Source organism: Polyodon spathula, chromosome 2, assembly GCF_017654505.1.
Source record: "Polyodon spathula isolate WHYD16114869_AA chromosome 2, ASM1765450v1, whole genome shotgun sequence".
Lineage (NCBI taxonomy): Eukaryota > Metazoa > Chordata > Actinopteri > Acipenseriformes > Polyodontidae > Polyodon > Polyodon spathula.
Window position 1 is genome coordinate 102113538 of NC_054535.1, and position 21922 is coordinate 102135459.

Sequence of the window (21922 nt, forward strand, 5' to 3'; positions counted from 1 at the left end):
ACAGTATTGATCACTTAACATTTCAATTCCGTTTTTCATATGTCGCAAAAGTTAATGAAAATGCCAGACAAAAATGCCAAGAGTCCCAAAAAATACATTTAATTAAATGTAATTCATTTAATAAATATACATTTAAAGAGCAAGTTGCTTCAAATGACATTTAAACAGTTTTTTTTTTTACTGCCCTCTTAGCTTTTTATGATGTTTGCAGTCACTCTGAGTAGATCTCGTTGTAGAATGATTTCTACAACGCAAAACTGTTCCAGTTCATTCAAATTCCGAGGACTTCTCTTGTGTACAGCCTTCTTCAACATACCAAAGATTCTCAATCAGATTTACTGTAGATCAGGACTTTGATGAGGCCATTCCAGAACCTTGATTTTATTCTTCTTTAACCATTCTGAAGTAGATTTTGATGTTGTGTTGGAATGTCCAGTTGCAGTTTAAACCAAGTTTTGTAGCGGAGGGTTTCAGATGATTGGCCAATGTATTTTGGTATGCTATGGAATCCATTATACCATGTATAGGAACTAAATGTCCTGTGCCATTAGAGGGAAAACCGCCCCATAGAAGGATATTACCACCATCATGCTTGACAGTAGGTATGGTGTTCTTTTCTTTGTACGCCTCACCAGACTTTCTCAAAACGTAACGACTATCATCATGAACCAAATAGCTTGATTTGTGTTTCATTACTCCACAGAACCTTTGTCCAGAACTCATGTCCAGCATTCAAATACCATTTTGCAAACTTTAAGCTATTGTCCTTGTGACGTTTTCCTAAGAGTGGCTTTTTTCTTGGCCTGCGACCATTGAGACCTTCACTATGCAATACTTGACCTGCGGTTGAAATGGAAACCCCAGTCCCACTTTCAGCCAATTCACTTTAAATATCTTTGGCAGTCAATCTCAGATTGTTATTAACCTTCCTCACAATTCTTCTACTTGTTCTTGGTGAAAGAACCTTCTTTCTTCCAGACTGAGGGAGCATTGTGACAGTACCATGAGTCTTCTACTTCTTGATAATAGAAACAATAGTTTCTTTTTGTATCCTTCTCCAGCTTTATGACAATAAATCATTTTCTGCCTTCACATAACTCTTTACTTATCTTGTATATATCTTGTATATAGAATTCCTTCAGTTCATGCTGAATAAGGCAGTGATCAATCTTCTTGTATTCAGTTGAGTGGTTTTAAAGCTTATCCTGGTGTCTTCTGAAAATGACAAAATCAAATGGACATTATTATCCAGTGAGCTGGGGGGTAAAGATATGGCAGAAGAAGCAGAAGGGAGCGGTAAGTAGGACAGAGTGCCGGCTAGAAAGGACCGGACCTAGGATAGAAGAGCAGGCGAGGCCCACTCTAGTAGCAGACCAGCGAAGCTGGACATGGAAGCTAGGATAGAAGATGGTCACTGACTGAGGGCGGCGATGCAGACACGAGCCCAGGGGCGAAGGACCCAGCAACCGAAGACAGGATACAGAAAGTGGTCACTGACTGAGGGTGGCGATGCCGACACGAGCCCAGGGGCGAAGGACCCTGCAACCGAAGACAGGATACAGAAAGTGGTCACTGACTGAGGGCGGCGATGCCGACATGAGCCCAGGGCCGAAGGACCTAGCAACCGAAAACATATATGAGGGTTATGACTCGCGGAACCGCCCCTCAGAGGAAGACGGTCCCGGAAGACCGGGACACGAAAGGAGATAGAGAGGGAGAGGTACCCAGCGTCTGAGACTTCTGTAAAGGGGCGCTCGTTAGACCCACAATTGGCCGAGACTTCACGCTGCCTGGGACCTGAGATAAGAAGAAGGCATAGAGGTTAATATGGGACTCGAGAATGAGTAGCCACATCCCGAACTGAGACAGAGTATAGAACAGCCTTGAGTGAGGCAAGATAAGCGCAGGAGCTGCGAAAGAACAATGTGGCCAGGGGTCTGCTCTGACTCACATGGTGAGAACCCCCCTGAAGGTCAAGGGAGGCTGAAGCCTGCCCTGAGGTCGGGGAAGTGATGATCACTTGCCCCCCAAAAGGATGGATCCCCGGCTCCTCACCAAATCTCCCACACCATGAGACAAACAAAAGAGAGCACATGCCAGTGCATAACATAAACAAAAGACTAGAAGGACAAACGGGACAAACAGGAGGATGGTAAGTAAATTTAGTAGGATATGACTATGTGTATACCTGCTGCTCAGTGGAGAGGAAAAAAACCCTTGAAGCTGATTAGGGGAAAACCTCTAGTGGCCCCGGCAGACAGGTAGCCCCAAATTACTAGCAATTTTGGAATGGGCTGCAACTATGTCGGAGGGAGATGAATGAGCATAAAAATCCACTGCAGAACAGGACCATGCCCCATGGTCTTGATCAGGCTCTGATTGATGCTGGCCCTTGCAGTGGAGGTGGCTGCACCGATACGGAATGAATGGGGTGAATAGCTGAGGAGGGAGGCCTGTCCTGGAGAGGAGGGTGGAGAGGTGGGTTGAGAACCAGAGACAAGTGACGATAGATCGGGAAGAATCGATGAATAGAGGGTCGGGGGGGGGGGGGGGGGGGGGGGGGGGGTGGCAGGGTTTCTTGCATGAGAGATATCTTGACATTGCTGAAAAAGGGCAGATAGCAGACTTGGTCCTTGAAAGCTGAATGAACTGACCGCGCCAGAGTTGTTCTATCTTTGAAGTGTGCAGCCAAATAAGGAAATAGGAGTTGGAAATAGAAGAGAGGTCACATAAATGAATACCCACCGAGGGGAAGCAAGAAGCTGAGGGAACTATGAATTCAGAGCTTCTGAGAAAGCCAAAGAAAACTGTGAGGCAGATTATGGAGGAGAGGGTGGAGAGGAGGGAGGCCTGCTCGGAGGCGAGGGTGGAGAGGAGGGAGCCATGCAAGGAGAATAGGAGGGAGGCCTGCTCTGGAGGCGAGGGTGTAGAGGAAGCAGGCCTGCTTGGAGGCAAGGGTGGAGGAATGGAGGGAGGTCAGCTCGAGACGAGTGATGATAGGAGTGAGAGGAATCAATGAACAGATGGCTGAGGAGGGGAGTGGGGGGTTGGGTTCCTGCTGTGGAGATACCTTGAAAAGGGAGATAGGGAACTTGATACTTGACGTGTGAGTGGACCGACCACGCTGAATTGATCCGTCTTGAGGTATGCAGTCAAGTGATGGAGTAAGCATGGAAGGTGGCCGAGAGGCAGCTGATCTCCATGGGTAAATCATTGTAGGGGGAGAAGCGGCTTTTCTGAAGATTGGAAATTAGCAAATGGAGAATATATGTTGATATAGACAGACAGGAAGGTGAGGCAGGGGGAAAGCTCTTAAGAATCCCACAGAGGGTCAGGCAAAATGCTGAATATGGAGAGACTGGAGGGAATTGGAGAGAATCCCTAGCACGGACCATGAGAGCCAGGTTTTGATTGAAGGGCTATGATTACTCGAATCTGGGCGCAGAGGATTGAAGACACTGAGCAGGCTGTAGAATAGGAGCTCTTGAACAAGGTGGAGGGCTGCAGACATGTAATGCTGAGCAGATTGAAGGAGATTACTGAGAGTAAGTTTCAGTCAAATAGCATCTGGAGAAGCTGAGAATTCTGGATGGGGGTTGTGGAATCAAATGGGACCAACTGACTGACCTTGGATACCCAAATTAGAGGCAGAAGAAGAGCTAGAACTGAGGGCTGAGGTGGCAGCTAGACTGAACGAACATGAATCGGCTACTGGGGAAACATGGCTCCTTTGCGCTCCATGTTCTAGAAATGAGGGCAAAGATGAGATGCCGCCTTTCTATGTGTTAGTTAATACAGGATCGATCAGCGGTTTGCTACTATCATGTCTGCTTGAAATGGAAAAGGTAAACTCACATTCAGAGATTTGGGTTTCGCAACGCCAGTTATTCTCTTAATAGTGGAAATCCTTAACTCATAATCAAGACAGATGGGTCTATACGGTAACATGGTATTTAGATGTCACAATTCGGTGAGTTGAAAGAGCCCTCGCAGGTTGTAAAAGCGCAGCAGCAGCAAGCCAGAAAATTGCAGTACTGAGGCACGGAGCTCGCAGTGCAGATGAAGCTGCCTGGTCACCATGGTTACTTACCACTCCCCGCAGTCACACAATGAGCACGTTGCCGTGGTAGCCACGAACTGAGAGGCGTCGGTGGTAAAGTTGCAAAACAGCAGTGTTGTTGGATCTTGTTGTGACCAGTTGAAAGCACAAGCCACCACACACCGAAATGGAGCACGAAACTGAATGGACAGGTCCCTAAAAGGTTGAAAGTAGCCAATAGAAATCCAGGGCAGGATCCCATGACGGAACGGTAATTTTTGCTGGCTCTGGGAGCGGAGGAGGGGTGCTTGATTGCAAGCGAAGAGTAAAGGAATGTTCAGCTGACAGATCTTTATGGTGGATTAAATAGAGGATCTATGGCAAGGCAAACGCTGACGATGGGAATGTCGATGTCTTGTTGAAGGAGCTTTAGAGGTTTTAGTGGAGGGTCAGTTTGTCTAATAAAGACGCGAACGAGTTGAGAAATGAAGCTGTGGTTTGGACGGTGCTGTTGCTGGGCTGGAGGCTGGACAGAGGAGGAAAGACTAACGCTGGAGCTCCTGCAGCCGAATGGAGAAGCTGAATGATGAGACGCAGCACCGGAGCAGGTAGGAAAATATTTGATAATATCTTGGGAGCGCTGCGCAGAGAATTGACCTCCAGTGAAAGGCAACGAATTGTAGATTAGCGGTGAAGCACAAAAAGACGGCGTCTGAGCGTTTGCTACAAAAACGAAACGCTAGACAGCAAAGGTGCAAGTGATCAGGGCTTAAATAGAAAATAGGTACTAATTGACAGGAAATTGGAAGCCCCCCGCTGCACGCCTCCTGAACTACGCAAGCTAACATTTAAATTGGATGTGCTTCTCGTCCACGCTGCAAAATAAATACAAAAACAAAACATACAGCTATGCCGTCAAAACAATAACACGACTCTCGCGGTCATTTTTACACATAACAATAAATAAAGGATAATACATAAATACAAAATAACACAGGGGCGGAGAGGGAGACCAAAAATAAATAAATAAACAAATACATGTACAGGGCTCCTCTCCTTGTCACATTATATATCCTTGAAGGACTGGATGATAATGTCCATTTGATTTCCGACCTTGGTGCAACTTCTGTAATTTCTCCATTGAGATGACAAAAACGAACTACAGTTGTAACCCAAACTGTCTGAATATTTCTAGTTCCGCTGTACTGTATATATTTGGAAAATTCTTCAAAAAATGTGTATTTCCAAATGGGCTGATTTTTACAACTGCACTTTGTAAATTGCATGTGTGTGTGTGTGTGTGTGTGTGTGCTGTACATCAAAAAGGTAGCTTTTTAAAGACTATCCATTGCGTGTAATAAGTGGGAAATTACTGCGAGAAGTGTTCATATAGATACTATATATAAGACCATTGCTGCTTTGTCCATTCCACTGTGCTTGTTATGAAATAATGCCATGTAGTTTCAATTATATTCTTACCATTATCATCTTTCCAAAGGATGAGTTTTGGCCATTAGAGAGCCCGAGATAACATCTATATAAATAATTAACTCCCTTCAGCTTGCACTGTCAATTCAAAAAGAGTAACTGTGGCCGTTCCTCTGATAACAGCGATATAAAGAAGCGGACTGAAGTTACCTACCACAGCAAGAAAAACACCAGGGTCAAATACTCTCTTTACCTTTATACCTGAACACCTGCAAATTGAGACCTGCTCCCATTCAATGCGCAAAGAACAGGCCCATTGTGGCAGGAAGTGGTGTTTGTTTCTGAGGAACATTCTGCCAGCTCGAGATGTGAATGAAAGACAAGGCTGTTATTACTCCCGCCAGCGTAGGCCGCACTGCTTTTTTTTTTTTTTTTTTTTTTTTTTAGAAAACAAATTTGATGTAACTTTATCTGTAGTTTAGTCCTGAATGGGTGCAAATAGACTTCACATTGTGTAGAGCAGGAAGAGAGAAAAAAGGGGTTTGTTTACAGCCCACGGAAGGGATACAAGGCCTTTATGTTTCCAAAGTAAGCCTCTTATCAGTGGTATACGTTAGGCAAGAGAGAGATACTTGGGGTGCAACTGCAGCACAAATCACCTGCTTTATGCTTCAATAAATAGAACCTTTGTGTGTGCATTTTAAGTCTCTCACACACTGAAACGGCAGGCTTCTAGAATGTATCAGTATAATTCAAGAATGATCTGAAGGCTGTTTTCTTTTTTTTTTGCTCCTCAAAGTCTGGGAGATGACCCTGCAGTGTTGATCTTCCCAACATATGTCCCCTTGAAGCCCGTCTCCATGAGCCATGACCTTGCCTACCTTTCAACTTTAAACAGGAACACAGGGGCCAGCTTGGTTTGGTTTTCTTGTAAAGTGTACAATTCCAATTCCAGACCTTCCCTTTCCTCGTACTGCGGGGAGAATCTGCTGTAATAACTGTCTGGAGGCAACTCTCCTTTTTTTTCCCCTGTCGTAAGACAAAACAGCAAATGTTCTACACAACACACATAGGTATAATAATAATAATAATAATAATAATAATATAATAATAATAATAATAATAATAATAATAACCAGCTGTACGTATTAAGGCTATAATATCACACTAGGGGTTCTGGTGACATGATAAACACACACGAGCAAAGCCAACATGACCCTGAGAGGATGGAACTACAGTCTTATGTGCACGGTTTAAAAAAATAATAATTATAATACTGTACTAAAGCTCCGTATTTGATATGAACATTTAAGCTGTCTGAAAGTTTTCATTAAACTATTGTAAATGTGCACTTTAAATAACAAATAGAAGTTCACAATCAGGGTTGGTGTGTCCCAAGTACAAAATCAGATCGAGACGCTGTTTATTCCTTTCACAATATAGAATGGCTGGAACTTCAAACGCATTTCCCTCACTTTGAAACACTTTTTAAAATATGTGCACAGCTTGCTTACATTTAAGCAAATTTTGCTTAAACTTTAGTTGACATTTACAGTAAATGGCTTTCAATGAAAAACAAGTTGCAACAATATTCAGAATCTAGAAGGAGTTTAATAGTGACATACATTAGGCATTACCTTGTGCATCAGTAGTGCCAGTCTCTCCATTACTTCTATCTGCTCACTGCCATGAGGCCTCGTCCTGTTCTCATACAAACACATTACATGCCTCTGCACTGAGCATCCTAATATTTGCAGCTATAGCCAAAAGTTTTGCATTATCCTATAAAATAAACTAATTTTGCTTCATAAAACCTGCTGAATAATGTTACCGTTAACATATTGAATTACACACTGCTTTGTTGTTTTCCATATACTTAACGAAAAACTGTCTTTGAAATCTAACATGAAATACTGCATGAAATACTATTATGGCTTCTACTAGACCTTTGCAATATCATTTTGTAGTTTGCTTGATTACATGATGTTATATACAAGATCTAAATTATGTTCATATCGGGGTTTTTTTAATCCTAAAATGCAAAACTTTTGGCCATAGCTTTACGTTATGCCTGTAATGCTCTAAGCTGGCCAGAAGGTAGCGCTGTTGCATCATGGAATGCTAGTAAGACATCCCAGTGGTGTGGCATTTGAAATTTAAGAGCGTGCACACACTCTCATTTTACATAGGCTCTTCTGGTGTCTGGTTTAGAACGAGCAGTATACAATTTAATCTGCATGACAGTCCATTTAATACACAGCAGTTTAATCTGAGTTTCACATAACATTTTTAAAACAATGTAACTGAGTATTTTTCTTAATCTTCACTTACTTTTGATATGCTAATATGGCCTAGTCCTTGTTTAAGAACCCGGGCTCCAATCTGCTTGATAAAGCATGGGCCATAATTATAATAGGAATCACAAATTAGGCCTGTACATGAATTGAGTTTTTAAACAGGTTTTTGTTTTTTCCAATTTTAAAATGTTTTTCTGCTCCTTTTAATCATTTCCAAATCTGATGTGCAGTATTATATTAAGCATTTAGTGAAAAGACGCTATCTTTGTTTAATTTAGATACTTTTCGTGAATCATCTCTATCAGTCAGGAATGCATCTGTATTTGGAAATATATTAGTTTTTGGTTTAGTCATGCAACACAACTTAATACATGGATATTATAAATTATTTATAACAACTGTAATTCTGGTTTTCTCTTTCTAAAAAAAATCTGATTTATTACATTAGTTTGTCATGTATGGCTTGTGCATACTGTAAATATTGATCAGAGCTAAAATAAGTATTGGGCTATTCAAATATTTGTCAATGAGATTTAGTTTGAATGCTAAAATTATTGTTTGCCATAAGGGACATTTTTAGTATCCAGTATGTGGAATAAGCAAGACTCAGTGTTACCTAGGAGTAGCAGACTTTTTTTTGTGTCATGTAAGATAATTCTGTGGGTACAATAAATTAATCAAAGATAAAGCAAAAACAAATGCCTACTGTCTCTCATTAATCAGAATAGTAAGGGAATGGCACAGCTGTTTAACAATTTTAACGCAAACAAAAAATACAAAGCATTTATAAGTCCATTTTTGTATTTGTTTTGTGCAATTACAAGATACATAGCTAGATAGATAGATAGATAGATAGATAGATAGATAGATAGATAGATAGATAAAAATGTGATATACCATTTTATTTGACTTCAGGCTCTCATTCTGGAATACAATTAAGTCAAGTTGATTATAGAAATTAATCCATAAAACTATAGACATGCACAAGACCCTAGAGGATAACACAGAACGGACACAATAAAGGGCAGACTGCATATCTTAACTGCAGAAATAGGCTGTTGACAATCACATACCGATATATTGCAAAAAATGTCCTTTATTCTTTGAAAGCTAATTGTTTATTAATTCTCATATTCTGGAGTGTAAATTAATACTTGAATATATAAACAAATATATTTACCAGATATCCCTCACTGTCCCAATACACACCTGTCCATATATATTTTAATTTTATTCTCTCTCTCTCTCTCTCTCTCTCTCTCTCTCTCTCTCTCTCTCTCTCTCTCTCTCTCTCTCTCTCTCTCTCTCTATATAATATATATATATATATATATATATATATAATAATAAATCATCTCATCTCAGGTAAATAAACTAATTATTTTATAAAACTTTTCAATATTATACACAAGAGTAATTTGATATTTTTAACACGTTTTAACAATGTTATGTCCACATCTGTGGACTCAGAGCCTTAAGGGGATATACATGCATGTATTCGGTGGTTTCCTTATTTAAAAATTCCTTTCTTTAAAAAAAAGAAAATTGCCATACTGTATGATTTTGGAATATAAGAGTCTCATTATCAGAAAAAAAAAGAATATCTAGTTAAACAACTGTATTGCCTAAAGGTAATTGTATTCATTGACCGTGTTTTTGTTATATAAAAATACATTTTATTTGCATTTGCTATTCGATTGTTACAAGCGATTCCTGTTTAAAGATTGTGTAGTAGTTATAAAGAAGCAGATGGCCTGGAAGGAGATGCAGTTTAAGGATTTCATGGTACATTTTCCAAAAAATTGTAAAATGCTTAACTTAAGTTTAAAGATCATTTAATTGTTAGAAAAGTCAATAATAGTAATAATACAATTAATACATAACATTTTTAACTGATACCAGGTACATGTGCCATGATATTCAATGGATGAACACATTCAGTAACTGGGAGTAATAAAACCAGTCCGGACAGTGTGACTGTTGATATTCCTGAGTTATTGAGTCGCTCAAGTCCACCATTGTTCACTTCTGTATTGTAACAACATGGCTGAGCCTTAACAATTACCATGCATGTTTAAGAAGGCTTTTCTTTCTTTCAGGGCCATATCTTCATATCTTTCTCCTGCCCTCCCTCGCCCTGCTCTTGCTTTCTCCTCTGGGTTTATTATCACTTTATTTTGCTGTGATGTATATGATATGGTCCCTTGGACCCAGAGAATAGCCAGAGCTGTTAGAGCTGCAGTGCCTTACAAACTTATTTCAGGCTTTGGTGCCTGTGAATGGGAGCAGAGTTCACTGCTGGTGGGCCACGCTCTCTCGTTTCATTCGCTGTCAATCTGCCGTAGCCTCGAGCTCTATGTAAAATAACCAAATCTAAAGGAATTAATCTTCTGACAGTTTAAAATGTACAAGCATAAAAGCAGTCACACAGCAGTATTAACAAGGAAGGTCTGTCTTGCTGGAGAATGAAATGGGGAGGCTATATTAGATAGGACTTTTAAAATTTGAAGAGGTCAAGCAAAACTGATTGTTTTGTTGTTCTGGATTTCTCAGGCTTGGTGGCTGGACTGACCGTTGTAAAATTTAGGTGCTTTTGTGGAGTTTATGGGTAAAAAAATAAATACATAAATAAAATAATAATAATATTTGGCTGTTATGAAAAGTCTTTTAACTTGTCATTTGGAGAGGGAACATGAATCTAATAAAGTTACTGAAACGTAAACATTAGATATGTGATTTAGAGTCTTGAAAGTGGTTGTTTCTTACTAGTTTTAGAAATTGAATTTGTGTTTTTTATATTACAATCAAACTGTGCTAATAACAGAGAACTGTATTGTTCACGTAAAAAAAAAAAAAAAAAAAAACTAAAAAAAAATTATAAGCGCTGCAGAGCATGTGAGATAACTCCAGCCCATTATTCTATTGTCTTGTAATCTGGATATTTGTCTGCATGTAATTACATTGATTTGCTTTAAGTGGTAAAATTGTCACATTTAATAAGCTAGTCTGGATTTAAACTTTCTGAATTGTTATAATAGAAACTCTTCTACATTCCTTATGTACTGTATGTGTTTACAATAGAATATTGTTTTTGGGTGCACAAATATAAAGTTATAAAGTGCAATGTGCATTATATATCTGTGTGACATGGGAAGTAGTGCAGTATAGACAGATATGAGACGGTTGCTAGTTTATCTGTGCGTTTTGTAAATCATTATCATTTATTTAAAGCTGTTACACAAAACACTAAAAGTGGCAGTATTGAAAATCTCAGCCCAGGCTCTTGCAGCATAGCATTGTGCACTGCCATTCCAGGCAGGAGTTCTGCACTGGGCATGCCTATTAAAAATAAATATTGTGCTCAGAGCGATATGCAAATACACTGTCTAGATGTCTTTGTTGTCATATTTAATTTTATATATATATTACAATTACCATTAGTACTACATATGAAGAGGATTTGATCTGCATCTCTATTTTTTATTTTATTTGTGTTTTTATCAGGCTCACAGCTCCTCACTTACTGCTAAATGTGGACCGCTAACTCTTTATCTATTATTGAAAAAAACTTATATAGATAAGAATAGAATATAATAATATATAATCTAGATATAATAATATATATATATATATATTTATATATTATATATTGTGATAAAAATGTAATATTTATAAAAGTAATTTGCAACTTAATTACAGTAGCCTACATTTTGCTATACTACCTTGAAATTTAGAGCACAGTAATACAACATTGACAATGCTTAATTTAAATTAGTAACACAGTCATCTTAAAGCTGTCATTAAAATGCTGGGATCCTTTGTGAATATCTGTAAAGACAGCATTGAGCTAGGGCTTAATGTATCTTGCATTTTACCAGGATTGTAACTGCAGGGTTGCATCTATCTTCTGTTTATTTTGTGCTGTAGGTGACAACAACCCCTGACGTTATAACTACACAGAACACAGTCATGCCTCACTGTAAAGGAAGCAACACTGTTAAATATTTAAATCAACCCAGTATATCTCATATAGATGTCTAATACATGAAATTAGTCTCAAATGCAGAGTTTATTATTTATAAGAACTCTTATTTGTGAAAATGTGGACAAGTACATTTGTGTACCAGTGTATTCATAGTGTATTTATTTATGCAAAAATATATGAAAGAATAAGACCTTTCTTAATCAAAATTTACATGTAGGACTAGATTTTAGATTTGTACATTTTTTTTTTTTTTTTTTAAAACAAAAAGATTGCAATTGCATAACATTATTATTTTTTTGTTAAGTAGTGTTTTATAGGCATAATTTAAAAATATAATAATACATTTAAAATGTGTCACTGCATACAAATCTGAAGTAAATAGTACCACCTTATAGGGGAGTGGATTCCAGTCTCATCCCAGACCATAAACCCTCAATCATAAATTCTGAGTTAAAACCTTAGTCCTCCATTCAAAATAACAAAATACAAACTCAGACCATGACAACTTGTACCTTAAAGCTTTTTCAGAGGGTGACTAGCATTGCTTCAAGTCACTTGAATTAGAGGTTCTCAGGGGGTGAGTAGCATTGCTTCAAGTCACTTGAATTAGAGCTTTTCAGAGGGTGACTAGCATTGCTTCAAGTCGTTTGAATTCAGGCACCATGAAGCAGTGTTGAACCAAGGTTGGAGAGTTTCCTGGGGAAGAGCAGTGGTATAAATAGCTTTAGAAGACTGACGTTTAATGTTGCCCAAACAGCGAGCTAGTGAAAGGTGATCCGGGTTGTGCAAAGTGTCATGTACTGAGAGCACAAAGCCACACCTGTTTGACTATAAGCTAGAATGGTACAGTAAAGACTGATTACAAACAGAGTGGGGCTTAGATTGCAACTACTGAAGGATGGAAAAATGGCTATAAAAACAAGGGGAACCCTGCCAGGACACACCTGCCTTTTTTTTTGTTTTGTTTTAATTTTTTTAATTTTTTTTTTATGAAGCTATTTTTGCTGGCCTACAAGCACACTGAATAAGTTTTATTAGGCAGGTAGAAAGAGAAAGGGCAAGGACGTTGCTCGACATTGCTTAATCTGCTTGCATTAGTTTCTTGCCACCTTGGAAACCCAAGGCTGATCAAAAAGTATGTTCTCAAGGAAAAACCTGAGCTGCCTGCTGGGCCTTAAGCCTTGAAAGTGTTCAATAACATATGTGTTTAATTTTTTGTATGTCATATAACACCGTGTAACAATTTTTTGCTCTTGGGTAGTAAGTGTTATTTCCTAATTGCTTATGCCTAAAAAGTATAGAAAATGGCTATTATTCCCCACAAACTTTGCTTTTGTGACCAGGACAGTGATATTTCAAAATATCACTATTTCCAATGGGAAAATACAGTATAATTGTAAATCTCGAAAAACTACTCATAAGAACATAAGAACATAAGAAAGTTTACAAACGAGAGGAGGCCATTCGGCCCATCTTGCTCGTTTGGTTGTTAGTAGCTTATTGATCCCAGAATCTCATCAAGCAGATTCTTGAAGGATCCCAGGGTGTCAGCTTCAACAACATTACTGGGGAGTTGATTCCAGACCTTCACAATTTTCTATGTAAAAAAGTGCCTCCTATTTTCTGTTCTGAATGCCCCTTTGTCTAATCTCCATTTGTGACCCCTGGTCCTTGTTTCTTTTTTCAGGCTGAAAATACTCACTTCTAAATCTTTTGTAGTCATTTTTGTATTACTTTAGTATAAATACATGTTAATTTGGATTCATATGTTGTTTTTTTCTGACTTTATGTGAACGAAAAGACACACATTTGCCCGTTTTCCCATTGGAAATAGTGATATTTTGAAATATCACTGTCCTGGTCACAAAAGCAAAGTTTGTGGGGAATAATAGCCATTTTCTATACTTTTGAGGCATAAGCAATTAGGAAATAACACTTACTACCCAGGAACAAAAATTGTGTTACATAGTGTAATATTTATGCAGCTGTTACCTGGATACTTTTTAAAGAAGTTTTATTTTAGAAATAGGACCTACAGTATGTGACCTCTTGTGTGGAACGCCGTACTGTTGCAAGGAGCAGGAGCGTGGCTATTGGGCTCAAAGAGAGACGTGCTGGCAAGCTGGAGAAGAATGCTTGAGTCTCTATGTAAACTATGTAGACTATGTAAACTATGTAGAATGTAAACTAGCTGGACTGATAACATGTTCTGATATAGTGCGAAGAAGGCTTTACCCAAGAAGGAAGCTGTAAAGCTAGATCATGAAACATTTACTGGAACAACAGCTTTGGAAATTGCATGAAAACAAATGTTTTTAGGATGTGCACGTTCACTTCAAAGTATCCTTTTTCACTTATAAAGAAAATACAAATACAATTGGGGTTTGGTTTAGTGGGTAATAAGTTCCAAGTGCATGCTGCAGCATGCTATAGCAGCATTTTTAAACAGGTACCGTCTTTGCTTTAAATTTCGTAGTTCATGCCGGAGCTGTGATTTGTAAGCAAATATAGGGCATTGCACAAGTTGCATATTTTTTGGCCACACTTGGCCTCCTGTCAGATAAGGATGGCTCTTTTCTGCATCTTTAATGCTGCTCACACTGATAAAAGAATCACACATAGTAGCAGCCATTCTGTACAATGGTCTAATAAAGCAGCACAGCTTTAATAACACAAGTTTTAATCCATGATAGACAAACTGATGGGAATTGTATTACATCTCCTGCCTCATTATCTACCCCTTTATATGATTTAACAAGCATAACTGACTTCTTTCATATCAATTACTCCATTTACTGTACACGGTGGTGTCTAGTGTCGATATTGATGCCACTGTTTGGAAGGTGCGTCAGAGCCCTGAACACACAATTGAAGGCTGGTTTATCGACCCTGCTTTCCTGTGTCAGAGGCCATTGCACCGGACGCTGTGCCAAAAGAGTCAGGCTCCACTGACAGACAGACAGACAGTGTATTCACATTGCTGCACTTCGCCAGCTACCGGTACAGTTCATTAAACTAGCAACATGATTGTCAGGTTTTCTGTGACACAACGTTATTTATACATATATGTAAATCATCAGTACATTTTCCATATAATACACATTTCAAAACTTACTACAACCATAGTATAGGATATTGGCAACATTAGTAAAACTCCTGCTTTATAGCAAGGCCCTGTTGTACAGTATTTCAGTACTGGTATTACATAGAACCGCACAAAATGGCCCGTATGTGTGGCAGAATTTTCAAGCATCCTTTAAATAGTTTTCTAAACAGCTACGTTAAAAACAGCAAGTTCTCCTTTGTGAGTTATTTAACCATCTCCTATGGATATTTGCTGGCATAACTTTAAGTTTGAGCCCAGTAAGTTATTTCTATGGAGATGTCAGACAATGGGCCTCTATTAACATATCACTCCACCCACTTGATCGTACCGTATCCTCAGTGTTTACACACTGTTGTTTACCAGGATTCTCTGTGGGATTAAAAAAGAAGGGGGGGGGGGAGCACCCCCCCCCCCCCCCCCACCCCCCCCCCCCCCCCCCCCCCCCCCCCCCCCCCCCCACCCCCCCCCCCCCAACCCCCCCCCCCCCCCCCCCCCCCCCGACCCCACCCCCACCCCTCCCCCCCCCCCACCCCCCCCCCCCCCACCCCCCCCACCCCCCCCATTGTTTTCTCCCCCCCCCCACCCCCCCCCCCCCCCCCCCCCCCCCCCCCCCCCCCCCCCCCCCCCCCCCCCCCCCCCCCCCCCCCCCCCCCCCCCCCCCCCCCCCCCCCCCCCCCCCCCCCCCCCCCCCCCCCCCCCCCCCCCCCCCCCCCCCCCCCCCCCCCCAACAGTGAAATAATAAGGAATATTTCAAATGAGTCTGCGAAAGACAGAAGGATCGTGTCCTACATACAGTATGTTAAGTTATTAAAAGGCCTGATAATCCATGTTTATCAGCTTATTATTATCAACTTTTAAGTCACCTTAGTAATATGCAAGTGCCAGCATTCTCAGGGAGTGTTCAGGACGGCTCCTGACAGCACTGTGATGTGTGTCTCAGAGGAGAGCCACTCAAGAGAGTCGTGACATTGCATCTGTATCAATGCAGCAAATACGAGAAGGCAATTCAAACGGTTACTGATATCCAGCGATTTATCACGTTCAAGGTTTATCTGCGGAAGGGGCGGGTTTATTTAAAAAAACAAATCTATTTATAAAGTTTGGGCAGCGTCATGATTGCCAAAGTGGAGAAAAAGCCATGCCAAGGATAGGTAATCAGTCATTGTACAGTACAAGTGTTACTCCTTCAGAAAAATCATGTTGAACAATGTTTGCTCTAGTGTAAAAAAGTTGCCAGCTGTAAGTTAGAGAAAGATAAAGAAGCAGCTTCGACACAAGTCAGAACTAAATGAATGTCCTGAGTTGTTTTTTCAAAGTGTATTACATTAACAGGTCTATTCTGTTTTGATAATGATAATGTGGTACAAATGATGTACTAAAATAAAAATACAACTTTTAAGCAAAACACCATAACAAACCATACTGCTTTTTACAACAATTGATCACTAGCACTACTACAAACCTAATTAGTCTTACAGAGTGTGTGACATCCACTTCAGGTGTGATGGGGTGCTGATGAGACTGATCTAAGGAAAACTTGGCTGAAACTCATTATGATGTTTCCTCCATAGCTGTGATTGCAAACATAGTCCAAGGGACCGGAAAGGTAGTATTTGAAGCTGCATATATCCTTTAGGAGTACAAGATAATATTGAAGTTACATTCAAACTGCAAATTCATGTATTCATATACAACCGCTGTTTATATAGATTAATTAAGCATTTATTGCATTTATATATACTGTACATTTACTTGCTTGCATTTTATTTTACCACCTATTATCTGACAACATCAAAATAAAGTGTGTGTATGCACATGGTACATTGAAATTTCATTCTGTTTGATATTTTATTTTAAAACACTTAAACTCAAAATCAATTATTGTAAGGTGACATTGGTTTTATGTTGGAAAATATTTTTAAGAAAAATAAAAAACTGAAATATCTTGCTTGGGAGGAACCCTTCTAGTATTTTGTGGCCTTGATGAACAGGATAAAGCCATCTGCAGACCCCCTATGTAGAGTTTACACAGGCTATCAGGTTGCACTGAAGTGTATACAGTGCTGTTGACCCTATTGTGGAGTGCTGAACAGCCAGTTCTAGGCAGGCGACATGCCTTTCAGAACAAGATCCGGAGCTTCTCAGGGAGCCATTTACTAATTCCAAGGTGTAATGTACTCAGACTGTCCTCGAACACCATGTGAGCATTCACCTTTATCATAATAGTAAAGACAAAACACAACCAGAAACCAGAAACCAGAAACCAGAAACCAGAAAATAATACAACAGCAGTGCAGTAGCATTGGCAACGTTTACTCAACAAGGTCAATAACGTGCTTTTCACTCATTCGTCCAATCATTCTCTTTATAGATTCAAAATCTATAATGGAGAATCCGGAACCGGGTACCCTCCTTGAAAAATACCCGGATACCCGGGTCATTCTAGGGTAATGTTTAAAAAAAAACATCACATATATTAATGTGCATGATACATATTTAAATACTGTATTGTACACATACATTTACTCCCTTCCAATGTATAGACATGTGTAGCCTTTTTAAGTACTGAAAACATCAAATAAATAAATAAATTAATAATAATAATAATAATAATAATAATAATAATAATAATAATAATAATAATAATAATAAATGTCTCAGTTTGAATACAGTTGTTCATGTTAAATGCGCTTTATGCTGTGAGATTCTTTGTGACATCTGTTGGTTATATTCCGCTGATGTTGTTGTTGTTGTTTTAAAACATGGCATCCAGGCATCCAGCAAAGCAGCATTGTGTGGCATTTCTTTCCCAGAGCAGGAGGGAATGGAATTTGCAAACTCTGCCATGGAAAGATTTCATTCAGAGGAGGAAGCACTAGCACACTTACTTGATGTGCTCCACAAATATTTTTCATTTAACCCAAAACAAATTAGGTGAATGTTTTGTAAGTGTACAAAATGTTTGTTTGGAATGATACCCTTTGAAGCAGCAGCACCTTTAACTTGCAATACACAACCATACATTGCATTTGATTACATTTTGCTTTCAGGTGATTTTTCAGTAATAAAACCTTAGATAAACCAACATCCAAAGGTTTACACATTAAACATAAACATTATGGAGCTGATTATAAACACATGTTAGTGTTATAGTTTAGACACACCAAAGACACAAGTAAACATTAGGGACAGTCTGGAAATCCATTCCAGCACGAGACTGCACAGCAAGTCGATATGAGTCTTTGAAACAGAAGCGTGTGTATCATTAGCATGATTAGATCTCTGAGAACGTGCCTATGCATCTAGATAGCCGTGAGCTTCAGTGCTGTGTTTTATTGCACACCACTGGTCCTGTCTTCTGTTTTCCTACGATAGCCAGATTTCTTGCAGGGAAACAAAAGAAACCTAACCTCAAGTTCTGCCTTTGTATTTCTGTGTATTGAAATGTACCTGCGGCCCTCAGAGACTTTAAGACTTCATCCTCACAATATTCCCATCAGGTCATGGTGGAGCATAGCAGGCTTTCAGACATGGTAAAGTTGACCCGTTCATTCTGACTTGCGATTGTAATTAATTCCCTCAAACTGAAGCTGCAGCAGCTGCTGGTACAGACCTTGTGCCATAACCCAACGATAACCCCAGGCATCGTTAAAAAAAAAACACCAAAAATGAAGGGAAAAAACACTGCATGGGGCATATTCTGTCTTTTTTTCCCTTTAATAATTGATTTGCGATGTTTGGAGCATTAATTCTGTGAACAGGTTTCAAGTCTTAACTCTGCATGTCTGCTTCTCGCTTATTAGCCTCTACGGACAGACAGTCAGTTTAGAGATTCAGTATGAACACAACACACTAATGAGCCTCAGGTATCCCAGTTTTATTGGCTACTCAGTCTTTAATAGCCCATTTCCATGATTTCCAGTCATTCCTATGTGAACACACTCACCCTCTCTCACAAGTTTACTTCTCTTTCATTTCTCTTGACCAGCTCTTCCTCCTGGTGGTTTGGAATTTTGAGATGTACATGATTCCCCTGGTGCTTCTACTACCCTTGGCGTGGAACTACATTCTCATAATATCGGGGAAGGATACCAGACAAGGTGATATGGTAAGTAACTAATTACATTTTCATCATTACACAGGCACATATTAGAGGGTATGGAATGGGTATGGAACCATTGATGTCTTTTAAAACCTTAACCAGCTACTAGGAACTGGGCAAGCACTGATAGGCAGATTGGCCTGCTCTTGTTCGTAAAATGTATTTTGTTCTTACTGTAGCCGTGAATCTCTATACAGTGCGTGTGCATGTGTACAGTGGCTCTCAAAAGTATTCACCCCCCTTGGACTTTTCCACATTATATTGTGTTACAACATGGAATCAAAATGGATTTAATTAGGAGTTTTTGCCACTGATCAACACAACAAGTCCATAATGTCGAAGTGAAAAATTAAATCTACGAATTGTTCTAAATTAATTACAAATACAAAACAGAAAATAATTGATTGCATAAGTATTCATCCCCTTGAGTCAATATTTGGTAGAGGCACCTTTGGCAGCAATTACAGCCATGAGTCTATTTGGATAAGTCTCTACCAGCTTTGCACATCTGGACACTACAATTTTTGCCCATTCTTCTTTGCAAAATTGCTCAAGCTCCGTCAAATTGGATGGGGACCTTTGGCGAACAGCAGTTTTCAACTCTTTCCACATATTATCAATTGGATTGAGGTCCGGGCTTTGACTGGGCCACTCTAGGACATTGACCTTTTTGTTTTTAAGCCGCTCCAGTGTGGCTTTGGCTGTATGTTTGGGGTCATTGTCCTGCTGGAAGATTAATCTTCTCCCCAGTCGCAGGTCTCTTGCAGACTTCAGCAGGTTTTCCTCCAGGATTTCTCTGTACTTTGCTGCATTCATTTTGCCCTCTATCTTCATGAGCTTTCCAGGCCCTGACGCAGAGAAGCATCCGCATAGCATGATACTGCCATCACCATGCTTCATGGTAGGGATGGTGTTCTCAGGATGATGTGCGGTGTTAGGCTTGCACCAAACATAGCACTTAGAGTTGAGGCCAAAAAGTTCTATTTTGGTCTCATCAGACCATAGAATCTTCTTCAACTTGGTCTCAGAGTCTCCCACATGCCTTCTGGCAAACTCTAGCCGAGATTTGATGGGAGTTTTTTTCAACAATGGCTTTCTTTTTGCCACTCTCCCATAAAGGCCAGTTTTGTGAAGCACCTGGGCTATTGTTGCCGTATGCACAGTGTCTCCCAGCTCAGCCGTGGAACACTGCAACTCCTCTAGAGTTGCCATAGGCCTCTTGGTGGCCTCCCTGACTAGTGCCCTTCTCGCCTGGATACTGAGTTTTTGAGGATGACCTGTTCTAGACAGATTCACAGTTGTGCCATATTCTCTCCATTTCTTAATAATGGACTTTACTGTGCTCTGGGGGATATTAAGTGCCTTGCAAATAATCTTTTATCCTACCCCTGATTGGTGCTTTTGAAGAACCTTATTCCAGATTTACTTTGAATGTTCCTTTATTTTCATGATGTAGTTTTTGTTAGGAAATGTACTAACCAACTGTGGGACCTCCCAGAGACAGATGTATTTAACCTGAAATGATGTGAAACACCTTAATTGCACACAGTTGGACTCCATTCAACTAATTATGTGACTTCTAAAGACAATTGGTTGCACCAGAGCTTATTTAGGTGTGTCATAGCAAAGGGGGTGAATACTTATGCAATCAATTATTTTTTGTTTTATATTTGTAATTCATTTGAAACAATTTGTAGATTTTATTCTTCACTTTGACATTATGGACTTTTTTTGTGTTGATCAGTGGCAAAAACTCCTAATTAAATCCATTTTGATTCCATGTTGTAACACAATAAAATGTGGAAAAGTCCAAGGAGGGTGAATACTTTGGAGAGCCACTATATGTGTGTGTGTGTGTGTGTGTGTGTGTGTGTGTGTGTGTGTGTGTGTGTGTGTGTGTGTGTGTGTGTGTGTGTGTGTGTGTGTGTGTGTGTGTGTGTGTGTGTGTGTGTGTGTGTGTGTGTGTGTGTGTGTGTGTGTATGTATACACATACACACACTGAATTTCTTTTCTCTTTGTGACCTCATGGAAAGTTTTTGTGAAGGGCAAAAAATATATAAATACAGAAGAATACTGAGTTAGCGTGTTTGAATGCTGGTTTCTGTAAACAATACCTGACTACCTGCCACCTAAAAAAAAAAGATTTCCGTTAAATGAGAGTAGATGTTGAACTTCATGCTGATGTTCTTATGTTATGTCTTCACAGCTTATTCTATTCGATATTCCATAGTGAAGACTAGCCTTATAATTCATCTTAACTTGCCTTATGCTTGATCTTAATGTGTTGTAATTATCCTGAACCCATCCTGGGGCTTGCACCATGATGACTCAATTTTAAAGAGAAGTGGCTTGTTGCAAATAACACTTTAAACAGCAACTTGGTAAGGGCTAACTATCACAGTCATCTTAACTAACATATCCTTTGTGTTGTTTAGATTCCCTTTGCATTGTTTTCTGTTTCATCCATCACATCCCGATGTTTAATGCACCCCTCTGGCCTCAGCTTTCAGAGTACAGTACATCTGGTACACCAGCGTGTAACTATTGACCTGTCCACCCCTGCAACACTCTAGTGAATGGAAGAAATAGAACAGGAGGAAATACCACAGAAACAATCGATAAATGCAATCTTACAGCCACTGTGGGTAGCGCACACTTCAAAGAAAAGTTTGAGGACTCTGTATTAGATGGAATGCTCTTTAGATGTTGTTAGTTTAAGTCTGTTTACCTTATGGATCAAATAAAAGAGAGGGAGAGAGGAGAACATGAATATTATCTAACAAGAATCCTCTAATGGGTTGTCACCAGATCCCCAAAGGAAGTTGTGGGCATTTGGGGTTAAAATATGAATTACTAATGGAAGATTGGAAGACATTAGAGCCAATGAACACAGCTACAGTATTGGATTTCCCGCCTCCTCTCTGCACCTCATAGAGCTCTTTGTTACATTATCATCTCTAATGT

General features: G+C 39.6%; 1 protein-coding gene across 12 annotated transcripts in view; it reads left to right on the plus strand.

Annotated features, from left to right (window-relative positions):
* Nucleotides 1-21922, plus strand: part of LOC121305921 (multiple C2 and transmembrane domain-containing protein 1-like) — a 167945-nt gene that overhangs the window by 113536 nt on the left and 32487 nt on the right. For 10 of the 12 annotated variants that reach the window (XM_041237641.1, XM_041237632.1, XM_041237594.1 and 7 more), the window contains one exon: nt 18844-18963. In XM_041237641.1, coding sequence (XP_041093575.1) covers nt 18844-18963 — 120 coding nt within the window. Of the gene's footprint in view, nt 1-6266; nt 6393-9863; nt 10666-18843; nt 18964-21922 lie in introns of those variants that run through there. The other 2 variants (XM_041237668.1, XM_041237677.1) reach the window with 2 other exon arrangements.